The sequence below is a fragment of the Polyodon spathula genome, chromosome 8, assembly GCF_017654505.1.
Source record: "Polyodon spathula isolate WHYD16114869_AA chromosome 8, ASM1765450v1, whole genome shotgun sequence".
Lineage (NCBI taxonomy): Eukaryota > Metazoa > Chordata > Actinopteri > Acipenseriformes > Polyodontidae > Polyodon > Polyodon spathula.
In genome coordinates this window covers 9,629,262-9,655,491 of record NC_054541.1, presented here as the reverse complement: position 1 = coordinate 9,655,491, position 26,230 = coordinate 9,629,262, and the positions used below count along the sequence as shown (strand labels likewise).

The 26,230-nt window shown below is 39.4% G+C and overlaps 1 protein-coding gene across 7 annotated transcripts; it reads left to right on the top strand.

Annotated features, from left to right (window-relative positions):
* Positions 1-1,539: 1,539 nt before the first annotated feature.
* On the top strand, positions 1,540-18,201 carry LOC121319339 (PHD finger protein 20-like). 7 transcript variants are annotated; one of them, XM_041256674.1, is made up of 20 exons: positions 1,541-1,713; positions 5,803-5,903; positions 7,107-7,278; positions 7,799-7,886; positions 8,512-8,588; positions 8,680-9,472; positions 9,597-9,701; positions 9,990-10,160; positions 10,401-10,592; positions 10,747-10,806; positions 10,920-11,192; positions 11,592-11,762; positions 11,995-12,090; positions 12,925-13,089; positions 13,332-13,510; positions 13,694-13,793; positions 13,989-14,184; positions 14,445-14,859; positions 15,113-15,293; positions 16,744-18,201. In XM_041256674.1, exons 2-20 carry the CDS (start codon positions 5,821-5,823, stop codon positions 16,884-16,886), a joined length of 3,660 nt encoding a protein of 1,219 aa, XP_041112608.1. In that variant the 5' UTR covers positions 1,541-1,713; positions 5,803-5,820; the 3' UTR covers positions 16,887-18,201. The 7 variants fall into 7 exon arrangements, with proteins under 7 accessions (XP_041112610.1, XP_041112608.1, XP_041112607.1 ...); XM_041256673.1 differs by having other exon boundaries at positions 11,544-11,762; positions 14,445-14,838; XM_041256671.1 differs by having other exon boundaries at positions 11,544-11,762.
* Positions 18,202-26,230: the final 8,029 nt, after the last annotated feature.

Below are 26,230 nucleotides of genomic sequence, written 5' to 3'. Positions count from 1 at the left end.
AGTACATCTTTGATTAATCTTTGCTAATCTCTGGCACTGCTCATTTCTGTTAATCTCTGGTACTGCTAATCTCGTTACTCTGCTAATATCTGATAATCTGCTAATATCTGCTAATCTGGCACTGCTAATATTGCTACTCGCTGCTAATCTCTGCTAATTTGCTACTCTGCTAATATCTGGCACTGTTAATCTCTGGTACTGCTAATCTCTGATAGTCTATGGCAATCTCTGGCACTGCTATAATCTCTACTAATTTTAGCAGGGATTGCCAGAGGCTTGGTGGTCCAGTGGTTAAAGAAAGGGGCTTGTTACCAGGAGGTTCCAGGTTCCTTCGGATGAGATGTAAAACCAAGGTCCTATTGTAAGTGGCTGCAGCAGTTGTTGATGCATAGTTTATCCCTTAGTCTCTGTAAATTTCTTTAGATAAAGGTGTCTGCTAAATGACTAAATAATAATAGTTGGAATTCCCCCTGATCCCACTTAGTTTGGATAACAGGTTTAGATGATTTTGAGTATGAGTATATATAATAATTTATAAAGCCCTCTAGTGGCAGAATGAAGACAGTTGAGTTTGCAAACCACGACACTCACTGGGTTGAGCGAGATGTTGCTGTGTTGCCTATATATACACAAACCATTTGCGTGTTATACTGCCCTCATTCCAGCAGTCGGTTTTGGACCTGGCCAGTGAGGGGAGAAACTTCTATTCAATAACAATGATTCGGTGATATTTAAAGCTTTTCAGATTGCTAGGCAGTGGTCCTGGATTAACCAAATAATATATTTATTGCATACCTCTCCTTTCAGTGATTTACGGTTATAACCTGGGTAAGGGTAATGGTATCCCATGGTGATGCATATCCCTGGAAACACACATGGAGGGGAGGAGCCTATCATTACATCAGTCCATATATCACACGTGTTTAGTGGTGCATTCACCTGGGACTTGCCCTTTCAAAAATAGAAGTTACTTATAGAATATGGGAACATAGCCTTAATATCGAAAAAAAAAAAAAAAAAAAACCCAATTGTGATGAAACTTGGTGCTGAAATTCGTTGATTTTGAGTGATTACAATCCACATCACGCTGACCTACTTTTTCGTACGGAGTTGGAGCACTTAGTTGTTTGACATTGAACGCACACGATCAATTATTTTTAAAATGTTTAATGAATAGGTACTTCAGTGAGTTATAATTCTAACTCGGCTTTCATTTTATTTTGATGTGACTAATCGTTAAACATTATCGCGATAGTTTATCACATTGCTGTTTCGATCACCTGTTTGTTTTGATGTAGTCGACATAACGAACCGATGTTGTAGCCAGTACACATTATCTGTTCATTTACTGAACAAACCCTCGTCCTGAAACCTTGGCGGCTATTTGCTAGAACTTGACTGTGTTTATTGGAACACAACACTTCCATTCTCCGATCCTTCCGACATAACGTTTTTTTTTTTTACCGCTTGAGAGAGAGAGAGAGAGAGAGAGAGAGAGAGAGAGAGAGAGAAGAAAAAGCTTTTTTTTTTTTTTTTTTTTTTTTTTTGTGCTGGAGCGCATGCGCAAAGTGGCGCTTCAGCACACACTACCTCGCCGCCACAGCTAGAGGGAAAATAAACTGCGTGGGCACCCGGGGTATTAACTACAAGGCAATACGGATTAATAACAACATTAAACATTACACCAGCGGGGGACGCGCGGGTGGAAAACAGGTAATGAGCTTGTGTAACACGGATTCTAAAGATGTTCTGCACAAATTACCATTGTATTTGTGTTTACAGCTAAATACAGTGCAAGTAATTACAGTATCGACGCAAGAAAGTTGTCGCATGTGTTTACAGTTTGAGTGATGCTACGACTTTCTTTAGGGGGGAAAAAAAAGGCAACCCATTTTGTCTTCAATGCAAGCTGCGCTCTACCCGTTAGGAAACAATGCTGTCACCCGGTGTAAGGCTGGTACAACGGCGGCGCTCCGGTTTTTTTATTATTATTATTATTATTTTTTACCCCAGCGTGTTACGAGAAGTTGGCCTTTCGCATTTGAGATCTTTAAGGTGGGCACCAAGAACAGGCCGGAGAGGCCCTGTGCAAATCTCCGAAAGATTGGCAGTCTGCCCATCCTATCCTACGTCTTAAGTAAGTAACTGGCGGAGTACTTGTCCAATGAGCGCATCCAGAGTCGGCAAAAAGGCGGGGGTTGATTTACTACCAATACGTAATTTCACTTTCTTTATCGTGTATCAATTCTGATTTAAGTCAATTAACTTACAGGTTTTACCGCAGTATAAACGGCCTCTTTGTTCTTTACATCGGGTAACTGCTGTAGACTTAAACCAGGAAAACATGATATACAACGTTGCGTGCACGTTGTTCTAATAAAGACTTTCGTATCGTAAGTTAATACATGTAATCAGTACACAAAGCTTGCGTATTTTACCAAACAGAAGTTGATTTGTACGCTAAATGACCAGTCTTTAAAAAGTTTTGAACTCTGGTTTTATGATACTATGCGGTGTGGTAAACAACGCGGATGAGAGCCTTATTGCGCGCCATTTGTGTCACGATGACTGTTCTCATCACTGCCGCTGACTGTGCCTCTGTCGCGTTTTATAATACTCCTTGCTTGTTGATATCAAGTTAACTAGTATGAAACAAGTAACACCTATTAACCAGGTGGATGTGGACACGTTTGGCTGTATGAGTTCAATTATATGCTGTTGAAAAGAATCGGGTAGCTGTGTATAATGCACATGTGGGCAGGCCCGCTCACATGGTGTTTATGTAAATTCAATTTAGTCAAGGCGGAGGTTAGGCTGACGCAGGTTGAAACGTCCCGGGTGTTTTCGCAGTGGGTTAAATTGAAAATTAGGTCTTTTTTGTTTTGTGTTGTTTATCGTTTTACAGTGCATTCTTCTTTGTATAGTTACTTGACAGACAGAATCCTCCCAAAACCTATAGTTTCTCATCAACACTTTATTGAGAAAGCTAACATAAATATATTAGACAGTATATATGTATTTAAACACCAGCCGCAATCCTAATTCGTTTTGCACCTCAATAATCGGAACACATACTTTGTATGTTTGCAGATATTTTTGTAATGTTTCGTTGTAAATTATTATTAGTAGAAGTAGTCGTAGTAGTAGTTTACCGATTTCATTTGTACGTGATGTGTTTTTCATAGGCATGACCAGTCAGATGTAATCTGCACTAGCTGTGCTAACTGCTTGCTGTCAGAGCTTAGTTTTCAGTTGTACAGTATACTGCCACCTGATGTAAAGGGCCTGATTTATGTTGTTGGGTTTACATTGTTGCCCCTTCTGTGTATTAATCCCACAGTATCCTATGCACAGGCAATTATGCTAATCTCTTCATAATAGATTCATCGGACTTCCTAACGATTAAAAAAAAGCTTTGCTTACAAAATAAGTAAACTGGCCACACAAGGGTTTTGGTCATTAAAGGGATTGTTTACAGTACTTTAGATAACAGTATTGTCCAGTACATTGCCCATTTTGTTGTGTAAATGTTGTTTACCATGTTTTTGTTTTTTTTTTTATATAATAGACATAAGCAGTATCAAGAAACTTGAATACCGGTAGTTATTGCTCTCAGGGTGCAGGCTTCATTTCAGTTCGGCAGGCTGATAGATTCAGGTTTGACAATGATAGAAAGAAATACTGTTAAATACAATAACTGGTAGTATTTAAGTTGAGTTACATTTCCTAAACACTAGATTATTTTTCCTTAAACTCATTTATATGACTGTATTTTAGTTAGTATTTTGGAAAACCTCAATAATTCAGATTTACTATAAAAAATAAAACAAAAACACAGCCCTGCTGCTGTAATGTTGTACTAGTGTTTTACACGCTCTGATTGGATGTTTTATTTGGTTGTTAGCCAATCACGGACCAGTTCATGCACATAGACATCAATGAAGACCTTAGGGACCAGGTGGGGTGCTGTGTTAGCCTGCAGGCTGCAACAGGAGCAGTGGTTGCTTAATCATTCCCCAGTGGAATTCTGAGAAGAAAGCAGTATTTTTTGCTGTGTGACCCATTTCCTGAGAAGCCCCCCTCTAAGCATTAGCTGGATGACCTGTTCTGTACTATGCATTTGTTTCTTGCTCACTGGGTCTATTTGAAATAAAACCTGATTCCAAATGTCTGTCATCATGACTATTTCTTACACTTAATACTCAGCTTTTATTTTTTATGCAATGCATCCACTTGTTTCTGTTCTTTCCTGTTGTTGTAATGAAGGGACATTAATAGCTTCGTGCCAAATAGGGATCCTAATACCCCCCCCCAATATAAACAAAGTGGCGTTTTGAATATTCTTATTAAAATTGCTGATGTGAGTTATCTCAAATAGCCTGAGTATATGATGAGCCCTTTTTAGTTATTTTTAATACAGTAGCATTACCATAGCTGCTTCTGCTGATTGTGGATGGCATAGTTAGTGTGTGGGTTATTGGTCCTACAAGCGGGTCTCTCTGGTTAAAGCAAGCAATTACAGTAAGTAGCGTACAAGCCGTCACGGAACAAACGCCAATGTTAAATGTGGGAGGTTCCAGTGTGGGTTGGCAAATCTGATGTAACACGCAGTAAAGATGAGAAGCTTTGTCTGTGATTTTGACCTCAACAGAATATGGCTGACACATTGGTCATGTGGTTGTTATTAATATTAATGCTACATTTATTAGGATTGATATTGTCATTATGGATAGATGAATTAAAAAATGTGATACTGCAGAGAAAATGTTGTGCAATAACTAGTTGGGTGTCAATATACAGTAACAGACTAGCTGCAACTAGTTGATATATAACCAACACATAACTTTCTTTTGTTTGTTTCAGTTCATAATACTAAAATATACTTATTCAAAACAAAAAATAGAGCGTATGAGGCACAAGCTTCCTGTTGTTTGCCAACTGTCTGAATCAGATTCGACTGAACTATGCAAAGCACAGCAAGCGAGGTGCATCTTAGCCATGCTGCAGTGACTTGAAAAGAAGGGTTTCAGATGCAGAGAATACAAATGAGGCCAACCGGTCAACTACTTTCTAATCCACTGTCCCTCACATTAACTAGTTGCAGCTGTTGTTTCTAAGGACTCTTGCCTTTCACATCATTTTAATCACACCGGTTTTAGAGCCTATTTTCTCACCTTGCCAGATTTTCAGGCAGCGTCGCAATGATATCTAATTAGAATCACAGTTGAGTTTGATGTGCTCAGAAATGCACGGAGGCAGGGATCCAAGATGCTCATTCTTTGGATGGCTCCAAAGACTAATTCAGTCCAGCCTGCCTCAGTAAAAAATCACAGTGATTATTAAGCATTATAAACGAATCACACAGCAGTCAGATGAGCGTAGCACATTGTATGCCAAACTCAAGTATGTAGCCTATAGCTCAGTAAGATTCTAGATGTATCTGGAGAACTGGTCATGCAATTTATGATGAAACTTGGTGCATTTGGTATTGATAGGTTTGGCAGGCATGCATATATTATACCTGCAAGCAAACTTGATTCAGCATGTTGTAGTTCAATACAGACTATAAACAAGACAGTCGGCATCAAGCTAGCCTGTCGGCACACTTTCGCTTTTTTTTCTTTGGATAACTCTTTCAGTCTTTTCCTGATTTTTTTATTTTTTTTTTTGGTCTGCTCAAAGATCATCTTGAATTAAAAAAGGGGGATAATACATTCTGTATTGTGTTTTTTTTATTTTTTACTTTGATTAAATCTTTCTTTAAATTCTGATGAATTTTATTCTACTCGGTTCAAATCCTAGGTTTTTAATGTGCGCAAAATGAGCAAGAATCCACCAAACCGAAGAGGAATCATCTTTGAGGTGGGAGCTCATCTGGAGGCCCGGGACACTCTCAAGAACTGGTGAGCAGTGGAGGAGTCTGCCTGTACTTTGCATGCTTTGATATTTGATAAATTGACACATCTCAATTTATTAGCTGCAACAGCTTGCAAATGTAATTTATAACCTCCTTCCGGTGCAAGTATCAGCAGAGCTTGACTGTTTAATCTAAGAGCATTGCAGCAAGCAGGGTTCAAGAGGTGACCCTTCTGCGAAAATTACATTTGGATAATGTAAACAAACTGGACAGTCAACCAAGTGTTTTTTTTTTTTTATGGTACGCAGTTGATTTCACTATGGAAGAAATGTAGTAAACAAACACTAAGGAATTAGGCTATTTACAGTAACCCTTTGAGTAGTATGAACGTACCGGTACATTCGCTGCTCTCTGGTCCCCAGGGAGTATGAACGTACTGGTACGTTGTGCAACTTTAAACTTGAATTAGCCTACAGAAATCCCTGATCGCATAATATTGTATCACAAGGTTTCTCTAACACCTTTTATTGGTCACTTGCACCCTCTGCCAGATATTGACTGAATTACATATAAATATCCCCGTCACAAAAATGTCAATAGTGTTTGTAAACCGTAGAAAATCGCTCAGTGAGAAAGAAGTAATAATACTTAATTCAGATTCCAATTTAAATTCATACAATTCTACCACTGAATCAGATGTCAGCGAGTGTGTCAGTGAAGTGAATATTTACCATCAACATCAAGCAAAGAGGCGTCGCCAAGCTCTGTGCATTGCTCCATGCTTCCAGGAGAATGATACGCTGACGCATTAGACACTCTCACTCCCTCCGCCCCCCACAACCTGTTTACCTAGATATGATTTATTCATCTCTCTCTCTCTCTCTAGTTCAGCCTTTTTTTTGTTAGGACGTGTTGTCGTGGTTGTTCCACCCTGTTGTTTATTGTTTATTGCCTACATGTTATTTTTTTAATCAAAACCTTTCCTTATGACTAAATAAAAATATATTGGTTTTATTTATTTACGGTAAAAATGATTTGTCTGTATTTCATCAGTATTCATTAGAGACATACAAACACATAGCTTTCAGCTGGTTGGTACGTTGTACTCGTAATTATCAAGCTCATGCAGTAGACAGAAAAAAAACAAAAACTCCCTCCCATAGGACCGGCAGTGCATTTTGGAACTCACTACTCAAAGGATTCATGAAACTGAACGGTTGTGCTGTGTGTATGTGTTTTTAATGGTCAGGTACGCAGCAAACATTGAAAAGATTGATTATGAGGAAGAGAAAGTGCTGATTCACTACAGACAGTGGAGTCATCGCTATGATGAATGGTTCGAGTGGAGCAGCCCATATCTCAGGCCAGTCGAGCGAATCCAGCTGAGGAAGGAGGGATTGCAGGAGGGTGAGGTCCAGGCTGTGAGTATATCTACAGATACAATCTGTACAGCAGCTTCAAGACAAACTGCTATTGTGGCTTCTGCAGCAAGCACAGGACTAGAATTGGACAGCATACAGGATTCACTCCATGCCCTCTGACGCTCATTCTGCAGTGCCTAAAGATCACGTAGAATCAACGAAGGTCCTGGTTTGTGGAAAAGGAATAGGTGAACCTCCTTTAATTCCTGCAGATTACCAGGCCATGGTCACATATGACAAAGTTCATCCCATAGGTGTTCTCTCAGGTTCATATGCAGGCTTTCTTTGAGGCCAGGGTAGTTTTTGCTGCCCATTCTGTGCCTTGGTCATTTGCTATTCTGGCAGGGCTTGTATTTATCAACAGAAGCTAAATGCATCAGGGTACATCTCCAGCGCTGTCGAGCTTACCGCCTGTGATGTATTTATCACATAAACTCCCAATCCTAATAAAATAAGTGGAACACTGTAACTGATCTTTGTCATGTGTTCTTAGCTGTGTCAATCTGTCACACACACACAGGAGTTTCGAGTGAACGAGAAGGTCCTTGCAAGCTGGACGGACTGTCGATTTTACCCTGCCAAGGTCCTTTCAGTGAACAGAGATCTCTGTAAGTATACTGGAGAGTAATGGTCGTTCATCCAGAACAACTCAAGATGGGCTTTACCTAAGCAGTGCAAGGGTGTACAGGGGTATAGACGTACTGTTTATGTGTTGAACAAGTCTGTAATCTATTATTTACTCAGTCTGTTCAGTACACATGACTGGGTAATATATAAGAAAAGAAAAATCTCGAAAATTCCATCATGAATGCAATAGTTTCATTTCCGAACAGATGTACAAATCAGGAGGACTAAAATCTGAAGGGGTTTGAAAATATTTCTCTTTATGCTCTGCCAAGCAGTAGAAGTATAGTTGTATAATATAAAAGAAGAGTGCTAGAGATGAATTTGACAGTGGAGTGGTTAAGGAGTCTCCATTCTATTTCAGTCTATGTACAAATGAAAACACAAAGCGCATCATCTAACAGTTGTGTTTCTGTTCAGAATGGGTTTGCATGTTTTATAGGCATTTAGCATGCTGCAGTGACTAAAGTGGTGTACTCTTGAGACAGCTGTGCTTGCATGTGTTAGCTGGGGCTAATTAATGAATTGTTAGTTGGAAGTTGTTTCCAAGCTGCTTTGTTAAAACCTGTGACCTGCTCACTGTAACTGATGCCCCTTAATTTCCTTTAGCCTCCTACACTGTGAAGTTTTACGATGGAGTTATTCAGGCTGTTAAGGGTATCCATGTCAAACCTTACCGCAGTGAGGTAAGAAATTTAAGTATTTTTTATGTATTTTTTCCCAGGAAAATTGTGTTTTGAAATTTTGCATCTCATATCCTTTTTTTGTGATTTACAGAAAAGCGGGGGGAAATCTAAGATCGAAGACAAACAGAAAGAAAAAGTGTGTGATAAAGAGAAATCCGCAATGGGACATAAGGTGAGGGAAAAATTGATAGACATCAAAGAACAGAACTCAACACCGAAGAGTAAAAAATCTAAACGGAACGAGACAGAAAATAAAAGAGATGCTGCTAAAGAAGAAGACGACAGAAACGTGCCCGTGAAGGGAGAGGTCCGGGAGGAATCTAAAAAACCAAAGCGGGGCTTCACAAGCGACATGGTGAAAGAGGAGAGGAAAGTGTCGAGAGTAAAAACAGTTGACAAGAAGAAAACTGTTGAAACAAAGAAGAAAGAGGAAGAGAAGAACATGGAATCTGGTCATGAAACAACGGAGAAGAATGTAACATCGGCTGAGCAAGAAACAAGAAGCAAAGAGTCGAAACAAGACAACGGACTTGCAGAGGAGAAGAGCCAGCAGCCTGAAGAAACACAGATGGAGAACAAGGATGCGGAAAATAGTGAAACAGAAGCGGAGAAGCAGACAGAACCAGAAGAGAAAGTATCAGAGACAGCGACGGAGACAGCAGAGGGGTCTGGCGATGGAACCGGAGATACAGGCAAGGAGGAGGACAGAGCAGAGACGTCGGAGCAAAAGGGACGAGCTGAAGAAACAAAGGAAAATGAAGCTGCCGATACAACCACAGAGTCTACAGAGGACAGAGAGCCAGCGGCAGAGCTTGGAGATTCAGAACCAGCAGAGCAGAGCCCAGACCAGGCAGTGAAGAAACGGGGTAGACCCCCATCAAGAGGTTTGTATAGACAGTGGACCTTGTTTAAAACCAGGTCACTTTTGCAGAACAAATTATAGCAATAGATGCTTTATTTATCTGACTAGCTATTGAAATGTAACACCTGTGGTTGGCATTTTCTCAGCTAAATCACCTGATAACCAGTATGGCGTCTTGGAGTTGAGGAAAAGAAAAATATCTTTGGGAGCACATGTGCCGTCAAAGAGAACTAAACTTGATACAAATGCAGGTCAGTGTCTCAGATAAGTGATTTGAATCTTTACTGTTGAAAAGATTTGAAAATAAGAGTAGAAAATAACAGACTGCAGACATTCTTGAGCATTTTGTGGAAATAAGACTGCATTTGCACACTAATTGTATCCATTGAGGGGCGTGCTAACAAACCTGAGCTTAGTTATAACCTTAATAGTTTGTCTAGGTATGTTCACAATAGTAAAACCTGTAATGAACAAAAACGCTCTGCAATGCAAAACGTATTTGCACGCCATTTTTAATAAGGATCTGTTCTGTTGTTCAGAGACCAAAAAGTCCAGTCAGGTCGGCAGTAGTGATCAAGACCGCAGCAGGAGAAAGTCGTCAAGACTGTCTATTAACGATCATGGGCAACACTCCATTAAAAGCACGCCTGTGCCCGTAGACTCCAAACACACGACACAGTCTGATAGCAAGCAAAAGGAGTCTGCAACAGGTTAAGTGTCTTTGTTTTTTGCTTTATTTTTCTATAGGGTTAGACAAACCCCTCCCTCCCCCCCGCGTTCCCACAATTACAGCTCAGGGTGCAGTCTCTCTTAAACCATAGGAAATAGGGTAATCTGTGCATACGTTTATATGTGATTATAAATTAACACATAACAGGTGTAATAGCAATTTTGTAAGCCTTGTTAGAACTACAGGTTTCTTATGTGTGTCATGTGCTTTCTCTGTGCAGATCAGGGTGAATCAGCAGAGCTCAAATCTGCTGTTGACTCCTCAGGACAGAGTCAGGAACCCTCAAATGCTGTTCCAGAATCCCCAGCTGCTCCGTCAAGTGAGAAACAAACACGGGAGGAAGGAGCAGCACCAAACGAGACTCCCACCACAGCTTTGAAAGCAGAGCCAGGCAAATTGCACACTGAAACGGGTAAGAAGCAAAAGAATAACAACGATTAGTAAATATGAACAGATAATAAGACGTGTTAAAGTCCTGAATTCCAGTCGTTGTAATGTGAGTAACTGCTCAGCTCAGCAGCATTTTCAGTGATTTGTTTTAATCTTGTGTTTTGTTTCTTTTGCAGCTCCTGTTGTGAAACGTCAGCCCCAGCCACCAAACCCTAACAAATATAGCAGAGAGCCCTGTAAGTAAACCCTTCTAATTATAGTAAATAAGTAATAATGACAAAATAAGTGAACAACTCTGTGTAGGTAATACATGTTTTTTTGTTTTGTTTTTTTAATTTTTGTATTGAAGTGTACACAGCTATAAAGCGATCGCAGGACTCCCTGTCCCCTAAGGCACTCACTATTGATCTCGACCACACCTTCAAGTGCAAGGTACCAGACTGCCTCAAGTCTTTCCGCAAAGCCAAGCTACTGCACTACCACATGAAGTACTACCACGGAGAGGACAAGGCAGCCGAGAGCGAGCAGAGCCCGACGAAGAGGAGCATCCAGACCCGCGCCTCGGAGAAGCAGGCAGCCCTGGAGAACCCTAAGAGACGGCGCACCATTTCAGCCTCCTTGCGTAAGCATTTCGTCTTTCCCGGGGCATCTTTTAAAAGGCTCCCACCACGTAGCAGCGTGAGTTATTCCAGCTTTTAGTGTGAGCAGGAACAAAAACCTGGAATGGCTTGAACTGCTATTCAGTTGGATCTTTAAATGTATGCGCTGCAGGATTTTTATTCAGGTGTGTATATCATTGTAGGCTAGATTAGAATCATCTAGACATGGATTTATCAGGTACCAGTGAACTTTTCCATTGCATGTGTGTATTTTCATTCAAGAGCCTTTAAAAAAAGTTGAAAAAGCAATTAAAGCTCAGGACATTTTTATCATACTGTCCTTGCAGCTTGTTTATATTATTTTTTTATTTTAGATATACCACTGCACTCTGCCCATAGAAACTTGCCTTCCTCCCGCACAGACAGCAAGGTTGGAAAACTGCACGAGAGGAGGAGGACGTCTGCTCCCCCTGCTGTCAACACACTGCACAACCACCGGCCCTCCCTCCGAGAGAAGAGCAAAGAGAACCAGTTGGAGAAATCCAACCGCAAGCAGCAGGAGAAGGAAAAGGACAAGGATGCCAATGACACAGGTGACCCACCACCTCCTGTTTTTATATCCTTGCGATATGCATACACACAGTCAAGACAGGTGATCCTTGTATATGGGGGAAGGGGGGGCTAGATTTACAATATTACCCTTCACTAACTCTGATACAAATCTCACCATTTCATTTCAGACTGTACACTGCGCATTTTAAACTTGTTTCTGATTCTTATATAGTAATGTAATGTAATATGCTCTGGTTGTTACTGTCCTGGTAGTAAAAGAAAAAGAGAAGATCAGAGAGAAGAAACACAGAGAGTTCCTGAGAGTCAAGCTAAAGAGAAAAAAAAAGAAAAAAAAGAAGTCCAAATCTGGTAAGCAAATCTTCAGGGGCACATCATTGTACCCTGGGCTCAGTCCGCCCCCTCGTTCTTCCCTTTTCAGATCTGGGGGGATGCAGTGGGAATGTTGTTTATTAGGTTAAGCTTATAGGGTCAGAGCATTGAGGAGTATGGTAAAGTACATTTAAAAAATAATAATTGAAATGCACTCTTACGTGCATAGAAGCACGGGTAAAGGTTTCTGTAATATTACAGCAGATTTTAATTTTTTATAGGGTTCACGTTGGTCTGTGTTTTATTTGAGTTTGTATAAGCTTTGAGATGTCAGACATTAGTTTAACTGTTTGTAGAAATACCTGATTTTGTTTTACATGAACAAGATCCTCTCAAGGTTAAGTAGTGTGAGAGAAGGAACAGAAAATGAGCAACGGCATGAGTCAAGTGTGAACTGATTGAGAAATCTCTCAAATGTATTAAAGAGGGTAACAACGAGAGATCAAGGGATGGGGTGGGCTTGATCTGGATAGAAATTGAATATTGAAATTCTTGGGTCTTCCATTTAAAATTAATTAATTAATTAAATCTCCCTGAATTATTCAAGCACCTAGTTTAAGTCTGTTTATTTACAAATCTGATTTGTCTAATTTCAATCACTGTTCAGTTTATTATACTGTAAATTGAAGTTTGTTTCTGCTGTATTTTCCCAAACCCTAAACAAAATTTACTGATTTATAATGTTAGCCGTTCCGTGACAAAAAAATAAATAAAATACTTGTGTAATTTTTTAGTACGGCTTTTCTTTTCAGCCATTAGTGTTGTTCAAATTGGTCTGTTTAATTATTTCTGCGTCTGCTTTCCCTTTAACAGAGTATACTGGTAGTGAAGAAAATATTGACATCTCTAGAGATTTCTCACCCAAGAAAATATTCGTTCAATCCAAATTGAATTTGTCTCACAAACCCCCCTTCTCGCACAAACACAAGTTGTTATACAACTCCAGCCCAGGATACACAGAAAAGATAAAAGTGGATGGTGGGTATTAAGATTTTTTTTTTTTAATTGTGTTTTTCTATATGTTTTTATCCCTTTTTAATAATAAGAGATGTATATGTTTTGCAAGTGCAAGAGGAAAGGATAGTTTTACACCATCATGGGGCTGAAACAGCTAGCTGATTAATTCTTGTGTACCATTGTGAGCCCTGGTTGTAGCACAGAGAATGCACAAGCTGATTGCGAGCCCTGTGCATGTATGTTGTGTTTATTGGATATTGCAGATGAAGACACTGTGAGTGACTCTTCGACGGACAGCCTGCTCTGGAGCGAGGACGAGCTGGGTCAGGACGTCGACGTGACGATGAACCTACATGACGACGGGCCTAACGAGGGGCGGCGAGAGTTTGAGATTGTCCGATGTATCTGCGAGGTCCAGGAGGAGAATGACTTCATGATACAGGTGAAAAATAAATCAACGCTGCATGATTTTTATAGGTTACATCTTCTTTTTGTCTGATTTGTATTTGTACCCATACATGTTGCGTGGTACGTATTGTCAAGTATCAATGCAGTTTAATTAAACATTTCTAGGGGAAGTTTGAATAGAATTATCATAGTTATTACTTGTTTTTCTCGTTAACAGTGTGAAGAGTGCTTGTGCTGGCAGCATGGGGTCTGTATGGGTCTGCTTGAGGACAATGTTCCAGAGAAGTACACCTGCTATATATGTCGAGATCCGCCAGGTGAGCCAGGCTCAGAAATGAGCGTTTTTTTAATGTTGCTATTGAACAGGCAAGTTACGTGGCTTCTATATTAACATCTAGTGCTTGTTAGTATCTGAAATACTTTTGATTTTAAAGTCACAACCTGTATTAAGTGAATTTCTGACAAATGGATATTGTTGTTCACAGTCCGCTGTCTTCGTGTTCTTGTTCCAGGACAGAGACAGAGTTTGAAATACTGGTACGACAAAGACTGGCTCAGTAATGGACACATGTATGGCTTATCCTTCCTGGAAGAGAACTACTCTCACCAAAATGCCAAGAAGATCGCAGCCACACACCAGCTCCTGGGCGACGTCCACAGAGTCATTGAAGTTCTGAATGGCTTGCAACTCAAGATGAGCATCTTGCAGTAAGTCATTCCCATTGGCTGTTTTTGATTAAAGGGGCAGGACAACGAACGGTCATGTGTGAGTTTGGTGCCTTTAATTTGCAATGGATTGTGGGTGTGAAAACTCCATAGGAAAGATTAGGATGGAGCATGCAGCTGAGCAATTCAAAATCAGTATAGAGCAGCGCAGTACATTGTAGTCAATAGGCAGGACTTTGGTGCCCTGCAGAATAGTATTGTGTAATGACCCCTAAGTACTGTGTCTTGCTTCACCGTTTTAGAAGCAAGGCTCATCCAGACTTGAAGTTCAGGTGTCCGTCGTGGAAGCAGGTGGACTCCAAAGAGAAGCCCAGGAAGAGGCAGGCGACCGTGGCAGGGCTGGAGGAAGGAGAGGACAGGGAGATCAGTTCCCCTGAGAAGCCCTGTCCCATCCCCTGCATTCAGGAGTCCTACATCACCAGCGAGCACTGCTACCAGAAGCCACACACCTACTACCCTGCAGTGGAGCAGAGGCTGGTGGTGGAGACTCGGAGCTCTGAGCTGGAAGAGCGCATGAGGGGGGTCAGGGAGAATGGGGAGGACCTGCTGGCACTGGAGCAGCGCTACGGGAGGAGCCCCGATCAAGACAGAAGAAAAGCAGACTGGGAATCTCGCCTGGAAAATGAACAGGACCAGGTCTGGAAACTCAGTGGAGCTGCAAGTTGTGTTTATTTTTGTGTGGTATTTATTTATCTGCAAGTCGGTTAAGTTAAATCACATACTTAAAATATGGGTTTGGTCAGTTTTATATTAAAAAAAAAAAAAAAAAAAAAAAAAAAAAAAAATAATTGGATAAATTGTGATTTGATGCAGTTAACTCTGTAGGTTTTTTTTGTATGCCACCATGAGGTATCTGTAATTTTAAGGCACATGATTTTGTACTTTGTTGTAAATCGCGTTGTTTCTTCAGGAGGCTGAAGTTTCCAAGCGAAGCTGTTCTGGTGAAAGCTGCAATGTGAAGGTGGCCAAGGAGGACAGGGATGGCGATATGAACTTCCAGCAGCAATGGCAGATCAACTTGATGGACCATATCGAGGCGGTTCAGGATGAAGTCATCCACAGAATGGACTTCATAGAGAGGGAGTTGGATGGTAATCTCAATCTTTATTTATTTATTTATTTATTATTAATTTTTTATTTAAACAATGTCATACAACAGACAACATGATCATAGGATGTGCTAATAAAAAGGTCATTTTTAAATAGGGTTTTACAAACTAAGGATGGGTCAGTGTAGTCGAATACACGATTACACAAAAATTCGAATCGCATATTACATATTCCAGTACATAAAAAGGCCTACTAGTAGAAGCAAAGGTGTCTTTTTTTTAAATGCTAACGCTTGACAAGTGTTACTTGCATATTAAACGTGAGGACCCTAATTAATTATGCAATGCTTGTAACAGAAATTGTACAGTAAACGTACTCTGTTTGAAATTGCTGTCAGTTTTGTTGCCTTGTTTTTAGCTGATGTTAACAGATCGCTGCTTGAGTTCTCCTGTAAATACTCCACACAGCAGCTGTGTGCAGTTGCTAGGTAGTCAAGAAACCACTTCCAGGAGCATGGCGAGCTTTAAATGTGTGAACTGAAATAAATTAAATGTATATAGCATGGGGTAGCATTGAAATTAGAAAGGCAGTTTAACTTTATAATGAACATAAAGACATACTAAATGCTAAACAGAATAACGCAGTGACTGATAAGAATATGCTTGGAAAGGAGTCGTTTTTTAACTCAGGACTGCAATGTAAAACATCTACTGTTGACTTTCTGTGAATGGATGGAGTAACGTCAGCATTTGCACTGACCGTTAACAGTACAAGCAGGCATGTTCCTTGTTTTGAATTATTTACAGGTTATTGAATAAACTAAGTAACTTGACTAAAGACTCATCTGATGTCAGTACTGAATGGCTAGTTGTAATTATAGTAATGTCAAACTATTGTAACGTTGGAGTGTGTTTTCTGTTTTGGCCAGGTTACAGTATTTGCTCTGTTCAGATTATTTTATTAATGTTACTTGTTAGAGTTAAACTGCTGTAGAATATTTAGGTTGCTATATGATAAGTCTTATTTTATTCTGAATACAGCATAACTCCGTTTTATACTGCTCAGCATTATGCTATTGGCTGTAATTGGAAGAGATGCATGTTTTATTGAGCTCTGTATTTTAATTCAGTAAATAAAAGGAAAAACCTGTGCCTAAGGACATGAAGAGTATTGAATGAGGAAATCATGTCTGGGACATTGTTTGTACTCCTAAACTTAAACTCTACTGGCTTACACTGTTGAGCTGTCTGTAGTACACATACGCATTTGCCTTTTATTCTTGGGAGCATAAGAGCAGGGACTAGATTTCGGGTAGACAATACTAGGAAACTATTCAAAACCAAACCAGTGCATTTAGTGTCACCCAGGCTTGAAAAGAGAGTTGAATTTGAGGAAAGTTCTGGGCTAAGAATATTGACACATGTTGAAATAGCTGAGCTTGATTATTCTGTCTAGCTTAGTGTTGCTTTATCTGTTTTTTTCTTCACCTAGTTCTGGAGAGCTGGCTGGATTACACAGGGGAGCTGGAGCCTCCAGAGCCTCTTGCCAGACTACCCCAGCTGAAGCACCGGATCAAGCAGCTGCTGACAGAGCTGGGGAAGGTGCAGCAGATTGCCTTGTGCTGCTCTACATGAGCGGCCCTTCCCGAGAGACGCCGAGCTGATCCAACTCTGAAACAAACCTATAAGGACTTTAAAAGAAAGCGAGCCAGGGGTGGGCGCATCAGGGCTGAGCTGCTGGCGGCAGTACTCTGTTAGTCTCATTAAAACACGTTCCCTCTTCCCACAAGTGTGGTGGTGATGAAGACGGGAACTTTACTAGGTTTGAATCCATCCGAATCTGCTTTATTAATGGCAAGCACAGTCCGGAGACTGTCGAAGAGGAAGGAGAAAGGAAAATATAAAGAATAGTCTAAAGTGAGACATTATAATTTGTTGTTATAAACAGTTAAATGGGGTTAAGCATACCTCCTGTTCTGGATAACCGACCAATCTTACATTAATGTGTAGAGATTTCGAAATATTTTATTTCAAGGCTTGCAAGTACATATACAGTAAATAGGTGATGCTGAAAAAAAAATTCAAAAATATAATTTAGAAGGTTGAGTGCTTATTTCATCACCGGAGATACAAGACTGAACTGGTTTTCTTTTAAATTATTATTTTTTTTTTTTTTTTGGTAACCAATTGAGTTCTATAGTAATCCTTTGCCAGACTTTTCAGTTAAATGTGTTTAAAACAAAAAAATATATATATATACATGTGTATCAAGAACAATCCTCAGCTCAGTTCTGATACTGAGACTAGCTGACCTGTAGTAGTGAACTGTACCTTCAGTTTACAGAGTTATTCAAAAGTTCTGCACGTGCCTATTGAAATGACCCTTTAACATGCGATACGTGCACATTAGTGATAAGAATCATTTCAGGTGGGATGATGTGCAGCCCATGATGGCATCAGACAACGGTGTGGTATGCTGCTGCCATTTCTGTGCTCGCCTGTTTTCAATGAGGATTGTGATGTTTCTCATGGTGCCAGGCTTTTGAATCGCTCTGCAGTAAAGTCGTGCAATGCAAGCTTTGACACGTAGAGCCAGTAGACAATGGGCCAGATTTATCAAGGTCTTTCCTCCCAAGTGCAAATACTGTCAAGCCATTTGATTTTCAAACGTTTGCCCAAGACGTTGTGTTACAGCATTGACAGTAAAATTGATTTTCCTTTCACAAAAAACGCTGCACTTTTAACACTTCATACATCCAGCCCAGTTTTAGTCTGTAGCCAAAAAGACAAAAAAAAAAGTTTATAGTGTTCCTTAGGTTTTTTAAAATTGATTTTATTGTACTTTTGTAATTCGTTTTTTTGTTGTTGCTGTTGTTTGTATTCTCTCTCTCGCTCTCGGTTTTTAGCACTTAATGTAATGTCTTGTAAGTCATTTCTTTTCTGCATTTATTTTTATAAATGTCCTTTTTTCTGTTTCTTTTTCATCCTGTTTGGCTTTATTTATTAATGCATTTCTTAATTTATTTGGTTTTCTGTCTCCATGGGGAATGCTGCATTTCTCCTGTCTTTTCTGTCATTAGAAAGCAGGTCACATTAAGGACGAATGAGGGGGCTGCTAAATATATTGTAAGAGATTGCAGCAGATGAGGGTACGGGGTGGAACAGTCGGGTTTTTGAATGGGGACGGGGAGAATTTGAAAAAATATATAAACTCACACAATAAAGAGAAGGGGGAGCAATACGTTCAAATGGAAACACTAACTTAACTGGCTTTCCTGCTACCTGCTAACTTAATCATTAAATAATTCATTTCAAATGGGTCTCCTAGGATCCACCACCACCCACCCGGGTGGTGGGGGATGCTATGTACACTTGTCCCTGTTCCCCTATTTAAGCTTGCGTCCAGTGGAGAAGTACTGCAGGTGTGCAGAGCCCCCTGTTTCTGTGTTTTGCTTTGTTGAGCTCTTGTACAGGTGGGTGGAGTACCTTATTGTCGAAAGAGTAATAAAACAACAAGCTGAAAAGCCCCCCACCCCCACTTTGGAAAGAAACGGGGGGTTAAAACCACTGACATGAAATGAGTACCACCTCCGCCCTTTATAAAGAAAGAGATATTTAAACAATCCCATCTTTGGTATTACGGTATAATCCAGAGAAAGGGTGGGTCGGATAATAAAGTCATTAATCTTGGTGTAATAACATTGTTGCAGGTATGGTTGTATGCATCGAAGGCAAAACATTGTGTATTATTTGCTATTCGTAAGCAAATGGATGTGACTTCTGTATTATGAAAAAAAAATAAATAATGTTTTTATGTTCCTTTGAGTATGTTGAGTAAATCAGAGTAGAGCTGGGGGTAGTGACATTTTGTATTTGGAGAAAATTAATAAAAAATAAAAACTGGTTGGATAAGTGTCCACCCCCCTTGTAATAGCAATCCTAAATTAGCTCAGGTGTAACCAATCGCCTTCAAAATCAAACACCAAGTTAAGTGGCCTCCGCCTGTGTTAAATTGTAGTGATTCGCATGATTTCAGGATAAATTCAGCAGTTCCTGTAGGTTCCCTCTGCTGGGTAGTGCATTTCAAAGCAAAGACTCAACCATGAGCACCAAGGCGCTTTCAAAAAAACTCCGGGACAAATTTGTTGAAAGGCACAGATCAAGGTATAAAAAAATAAATATCAAATCCCTTGGAGCACAGGCAAGACGATTATTAAGAAGTGGAAGGTGTATGCCACCTCCAAAACCCTGCCTAGATCAGGCCGTCCCTCCAAATTGGATGACCGTGCAAGAAGGAGACTGATCAGAGGGGAAGCCAAGAAGCCAATGGCAACTTTACAAGAGCTACAGGCTTTTATGGCCAAGACTGGTCAAAGTCTGCATGTGACAACAATATCCCAAGCACTTCACAAATCTGGCCTGTATGGTAGGGTGGCAAGAAGGAAGTCATTACTCAAGAAAGTCCACCATAAATCCTGTTTTGAAGTGTGCAAAAAACACTCAGGAGATTTTGTAGCCATGTGGCAAAAAGTTTTGTGGTCTGACGAAACTAAAATGGAACTTTTTTGCTTAAATGAAAAGCGCTGTTTGGCGCAAACCCAAAACAGCGCATCACCCAAAGAACACCATCCCTACTGTGAAGCATGGTGGTGGCAGCATCGTCTTATGGGGATGTTTTTCATCAGCAGAGACTGGGGCACTTGTCAGGATAGAAGGAAAAATAAATGGAGCAAAGTACAGAGAAGTCCTTGAGGAAAACCTGCCGCCCTCTGCAAGAAAACTGAAACTGGGATGGGAGTTCACCTTTCAGCATGACAATGACCCTAGGCACACAACAAAAGCTACATTGGAGTGGATAAGAAACAAAAAGGTAAATGTCCTTGAGTGGTCCGGTCAGAGCCTTGACCTAAATCCAATTGAAAATTTGTGGCATGACTTGAAGATTGCTGTCCATCAACACTCCCCAAGGAACTTGTCAGAGCTTGAACAGTTTTGTAAAGAAGAATGGTCAAATATTGCCATATCCAGGTGTTAAAAGTTGGTAGAGACCTTTCCCAACAGACTCACAGCTGTAATTGCTGCCAAAGGTGCTTCCACCAAGTATTATCTCGGGGGGTGGAGACTTATCCAATTATGATCTTTCAGTTTTGTACTTAATATATAACTTTTTTCCCCTTTAACAGTGTGGAGTATAGTGTGTAGATAAGTGGAAAAAAATCCTAATTTAAATGCATGAAACTCTGAGGCACTGACACAACAAAATGTGGAAAAAGTTGTGTAGACTTTCTATAGGCATTGTATCTTGCAGTATTACCCATAAAACAGTAAAAAAACAATTTCTTTGTTTTATTGATTGAAAAAAGGTAGATGTTATTACCAGTGGTGATTTATAAGAGACATAGCTAACATAAAAAAGGAAAAGAATGTTAAAAAAAGGCTATACTATAAATAAAAATCCCAAATGATGATGCAGCTTCTTCTAGTGTGAGGAAGGGTTAGAATTGCCTTGAAAGCAACAGGCATACCTGGAGAGGCGGAGATCGCTTTTTCATTTGAAAGCGTTTTGTATTCTACAGACTCTGCTGTGGGGGTGTCACATGTGTTTGGGAAGAGGAGAGAGTGTGTAGAACTGGTTCTGCAAACAGCCATCACGAAGTTACAGAGGGGAGCATGTACTGCATAGAGCTAGATTGACAGAACTCTGGTAAAACAAGACAACGGTGAATGGATGAAAGTGTCCTCAAATTTATATTTATATCCTACAACCAAATTGAGAAGACTAGCAAGAACTTTATATGGTTGCTTGCTACTGAAGTGGATAATTCTGATTTAAGAAGCAGATGCTGCATTCATACAAACCATGCATATTTTTACTGTACCAGAGCTGCCATAGTGTTGTAATGTACATGAGAGCTTGGAAAATATTTGTGTTTTGTTATCTTTGGTATTTCACTAAGAGTTCCACTTACCAACATAGTATTCTATTCACTTACATGGTGATGATGGTAATTCTGACGTTTGGGTGAAAATGTAATCTTTTTTTTAGTAAGACAACAGAATTGCTGAACTGAACAAACCAAAACATTACGGTTTTGGGGGTTTCGTGGGCCTTCCAAGATTGTAATTTGCACTACTGGTTTCCCTTGTAATATTAATTGCTTATTCTAGAAAGAAATGTCAAAATAAAGAAATGGCTATTTTCTCCAAAATCCTGTTAGTTTTACAAACAGGATGCCTCTGTAACTTGAGCAGGCTGAACCCAACTTCAGAAAACGAGTAACCCCTTTATGCTTATATATAGTATATAGTAATATATAAAAATCAGATTCTCCTAACAGCCTGTCATTGCCTACACTTTGCACTGCATTTACTTAAACTGCTTCATTTGAAATCATCAGGATCCTATGAGTTGTATTTAGTCTTACTTCCACAATGGGGCACCGCAGTTTATATTGATCTCTGCCACGACTGATCAGCAGACCGTGATTTTGTGAATCCCAGATTGCTTTACATTTTCTTAAAGGAAAACATGATCTCTCCAAGGAGTGGCAGACTAACTCCTGTTTCACATTACCTGGCTACAAAAAAAAAAAAAAAAACATATTTTTCATAGAGCATTATCTATAAAAAAATACAGGCATTCCTAATATAAATTCACATGTACTGAGACACATTTAAAGTAGTTCCCCTGACTTGGCTTCAGACGATCACAATGTAATGTGTTATACGGTCCAGAGCAGAAACTTGATTTGGGGTGCCACAAGGCTTGTCTCACCACAGCACACAAAGGCCTATCTCTCACCCTGGACCCCAGGTTGAGAACCATGGCTCTAGACAGTTTGGTTTCGAATTTGCAAGGATGGAGTTTTTTGGGTTTTTTTGCCACTCCTCTTTACAGACTGTTTGCAACTGTTCTGGCTGTCTTCTTGTCATCAACCTCTGTTGGATTCCGAACTGGATCAAGAACCAAGAGGAGCCTATTCTGAGCCAAAATATCTTCTGGTAACTGACTTTTTTCAACTTGTGGTCTCTGCAGTATAAATCGACAGTGTGTGTTGTAATCTAAATGCCAAATGACAGTGGTATGGTAACTCACCTTTGATGAACAATAAATTACATTCAAAGTGAAATTTCATAGGAACTCCCACATATGACATATGAGTAGATCATTGTTATTGACTAGATCATTGTTATTGACTAGTACTGCTTTATTCTATAAATACAAAACCTTGAGTTGAAGATCTGTTCATGTAATAATCTACAGATCTTAGGCCACTTATTGCTGGATCTTGTGATACCCGAGTCTCCAGCAAAATGAGAAGAGGCTTGAGAGAAATGTGCTGAGACCACTGCGTTTATTTGAGAGCCTAAAATAAAATATAACCAATATAATCTACTGTGAAAGACCAGGTACATGTGTCAAATTCCCATAATTGCATTGCATTACTATAGGACATTTCTATTCAAGAGCTTCCCCATTTCCCTGATCAGAGATTCATAATCAATAACCAGAGAACCCTATAGTGAGAGCTGGTAACAGTCTTTAATCTATCTCAGTTAAACCTGTGAGGTTCAGCAAATGCTATTACGTTTGTTCTGATATAAAAAGATATAAAAACAGTTTTCTTCTTGAAATGTGGTTTGCCACATGCACAAATATGTTGCTGTAAAGGTTTTGAACTGTAAACAAAGTGGCATTCAGGGAGTTTCCATGAGAGAGCTGCTTAAACATCGTTGTCATCCTTCACACCAGTTGGTTATCATCACCTACTTCTGTAACTGAAGTGAAGTTTTAGTTTATTGTATAGAAATGTCGTACATTGCTTTAAAGTTACAACATTTTTGTAGAGCATAACCTTATTTCATGCAAAAAAAAAGGGAAAATTTACAAGATGAAATGATCACAAAGCAAATTCCAGAGCAAAAGAAAAACCTAGTGGTACATCTACACACCTAGCACAGCAGCACAGAATTGAGAATTGCACTGGATTATATATTAAAAATGATTAAAAAACAACTGTCAGTCTGTTCCCACGTTGTAAACAGTTGATATTTGTTAAAGAGCGTTTCTTGGCCTGGCCTTGTTGAGTACCTATACTTTGTGGAGAGTTTTGAAAATGTATTTGTGGAAATGGGCTTTAGTTGTGTTTTATTGTTTTATCACTGTTGTGAGAAAGTGGGTGTGAGGCCTGGGGGGAGGGGGGCGATGCTGCTGTGTTAGTGTAACTGCATGTAAACCACACACAGGTGTGCAGTTCGGGGAAGATACTATGAAAAGAGATTCACAGAAAAGAAGCACTAAACATCCTGCATAGCCGTAGAATCGAATTCATGCTTTCTTGAGTATTAAGACTTCCCTGTGTGTTAAACAGACAAACAGGCAGTTGTACATTTTTTCCAACGCTGCAAAGAACAAAGAAATGTCAAGGCCTTCCTGTATTAAAGACTGTTCTGAGTATGAACCACGCTGCGGTAAAGTAACCCTAAGGAACCCTCTTCATGTATGCAGTGATGTGTGATATGGTACGGATTGTACAAACAGAATATGGTCACTGAATAAGTTTACATGGCATTGTACTATATTAGTTAATTAGTAACTTCTGAACTAAGGATAACATATATTTAATTTAGATTTAATTTAAAGTCCTTTTATGATACAAACTTACAAGACTGTTTGTATGCGGTTATCTGGTATGAAATAGTAACCCTAAAGTGTCATTCTGCTTTTTTTTCTATTGAACTACTAGTTCACATCTCAGCTGGTGTAGTCTCAGCTTCTTCTCCAATACACGTTATTGTGCTTTACAGCTATCCTTCTTTGCAAATCCTTCTCAGCTGAAGAACTCTTAACATGCTAGTAAGAATAGCATTTGAGATGAAGTTGACACTGGTGTCCCTGTGTTGCTCAGGTACTGAGTGTTCAGTTCAGGTGGGGTTTGTATGTAACTTCCCCATGCAGAACAGCAGTGTCTCTTTAAACTCAGAAAGTTATTTTGTTGTGGGGTAACTGCTGAATGAAAGAGTTGCTCTCTGTAGTGGTTTGGAATGATATTCAGGTTTATTTCATGTATCTATTGGAGTCAAACATTAGCATGGCAGGGAATGCATGAAGCCCTGTGTGCTTCCTGGCATGTTAATGCTTTATTAATATAATCCAATGTGATGGCAATGAAATTAACCCAAACCTGTACTGCATAGAAGGCAGCATGAGATTTAATGGAATACTTACGTCCTGACTACTGCGATATATGTCAGAGTTCTTGATGTAGCAATAGATATTATCTGTTTAACATAATTTCTAAACCTTGTGTACAAATGAAACCATGATAAATATTGTGCTACAGAGTACATTTCAATGTGGGGATGGCACATTCTCAAACAAACAGTATTTTTTCTAGAGGTTTCCTATGCTTATTGTCTGCCCTCCCATTCAGTTCTGTGGGCTCTGACTGTTTAGATAATTAGACTGTAGTTTATACATATATTTACTGTATCTATAGATCATTATACTGTCTGTACACAACTGCAAACTGCTTGAAACTTCAGTACTGTAATCAAATCTTACACAACAAGAAACCCCAACTGTCTGCACACAACTTTCACCTGCTTGTGGCTGAAGCATTATTGCATGAAACATTGCTTCTCGAAAGCTGGTATAGTTTCTGAAATGAAGATATCTTCCCATTCAGAACAGAAAATAGAAGGCACTTTTTTCTCCACAGAGAATTGTGGGAGTCTGGAACCAGCTCTCCAGTAGTGCTGTTGAAGCTGACACCTTGGGATCCTTCAAGAAGCTACTCGATGAGATTCTGGGATCAATAAGCTACTAACAACCAAACGAGCAAGATGGGCCGAATGGCCTCCTCTCGTTTGTAAACTTTCTTATGTTGTTATAGTCTTAAAAAAAAAAAAAAAAAAAAAAAAAAAAAAGTAACTGCGTGGTGGTCACCTACTATGAGAGAGTGCTTGCTTGTGCATCTTCCCAATTGGTGGATAAAAGTTCTGAGGTATCTTGGGAAGTATTTGGACCCTCCAGTGTAACTAGGATAAACACGGGCAGGTTTGCTGATCTTAATGCATGAAAACTGTTAATAAAGTTTAGCAAAACATTTTGTGTCTTATTAGTTTGACATTATTTTTGAAAAGGGTTTCAAAAGGATGCAGCCTTCTTGTTTCCAAGGGGTGTCCTGGAGGTCAGGAATAATATAATAAAAATCTGGTGGAATTGTAAACCCTCTGAGAAAGTTGGAGAAAGAGTATGAGTGATCAAGGCACTTTCACCAGCCAGGTGAACTGTGGCGGGGGGAATTAAAGGTAGGTGGTTCCATACAGAACGCAGAGTACTTTGTGTGTTAACAATTTCCAGGGTTACCTCATCGAGGAGTCATAGGGCATATCTGAGTATAATTTAATGAAAAAAAATTAAATACAACTATTATTGTAGTGGAAATTCTATATATATATAGTTCATATATAGTTCAGAGCGTTGAGGGGTTACTGAATCAGAAATCGTTAGTGAGGATATGGAATTAGTCTAATTAATCATGCTGCCTTTTTTTCTACCAGTGTGGTTTTTAAATACAGAGAGTATACAAGCATGTGCAAACTAATAAACGATATGAACAGTATAACAGAGCCAGGCTGATGTTATTATATATACATCTAGCATGAAGCATGGGTTAAATATATCACATTTGCACAGCTTAAAACAGTAAAATAATAAAAAAAAAAAGATTCACAGCTGCAAACAACCATAAAGGTTCACAGTAAAACCAGGAATTGCTCAAAGTGCAGTGCAATGGGAGTTCATGATGTCTATTTCTGTCATCAAGTACAATCCTCTATTAATTGTTTTGTTTTTTACCGGTAATTCTTCTAAGATAGATGCTCCCAGTTTTTGCATAAAACTTTATTATTGAAAACTATTTACTTTTGAAAATTATTTATTAGAAATAATTTATTATTAGTTTATATACAAG

Bases quoted from the DNA above. Each gene is read 5' to 3' on its own strand.
- LOC121319339 (XM_041256671.1), top strand. From the start codon at position 5,821: ATGAGCAAGAATCCACCAAACCGAAGAGGAATCATCTTTGAGGTGGGA. The intron at 10,161-10,400 runs GTTAAGTGTCTT...TTCTCTGTGCAG, and splicing joins GCAAAAGGAGTCTGCAACAG to ATCAGGGTGAATCAGCAGAG. The intron at 14,860-15,112 runs GCAAGTTGTGTT...TTGTTTCTTCAG, and splicing joins TCTGGAAACTCAGTGGAGCT to GAGGCTGAAGTTTCCAAGCG.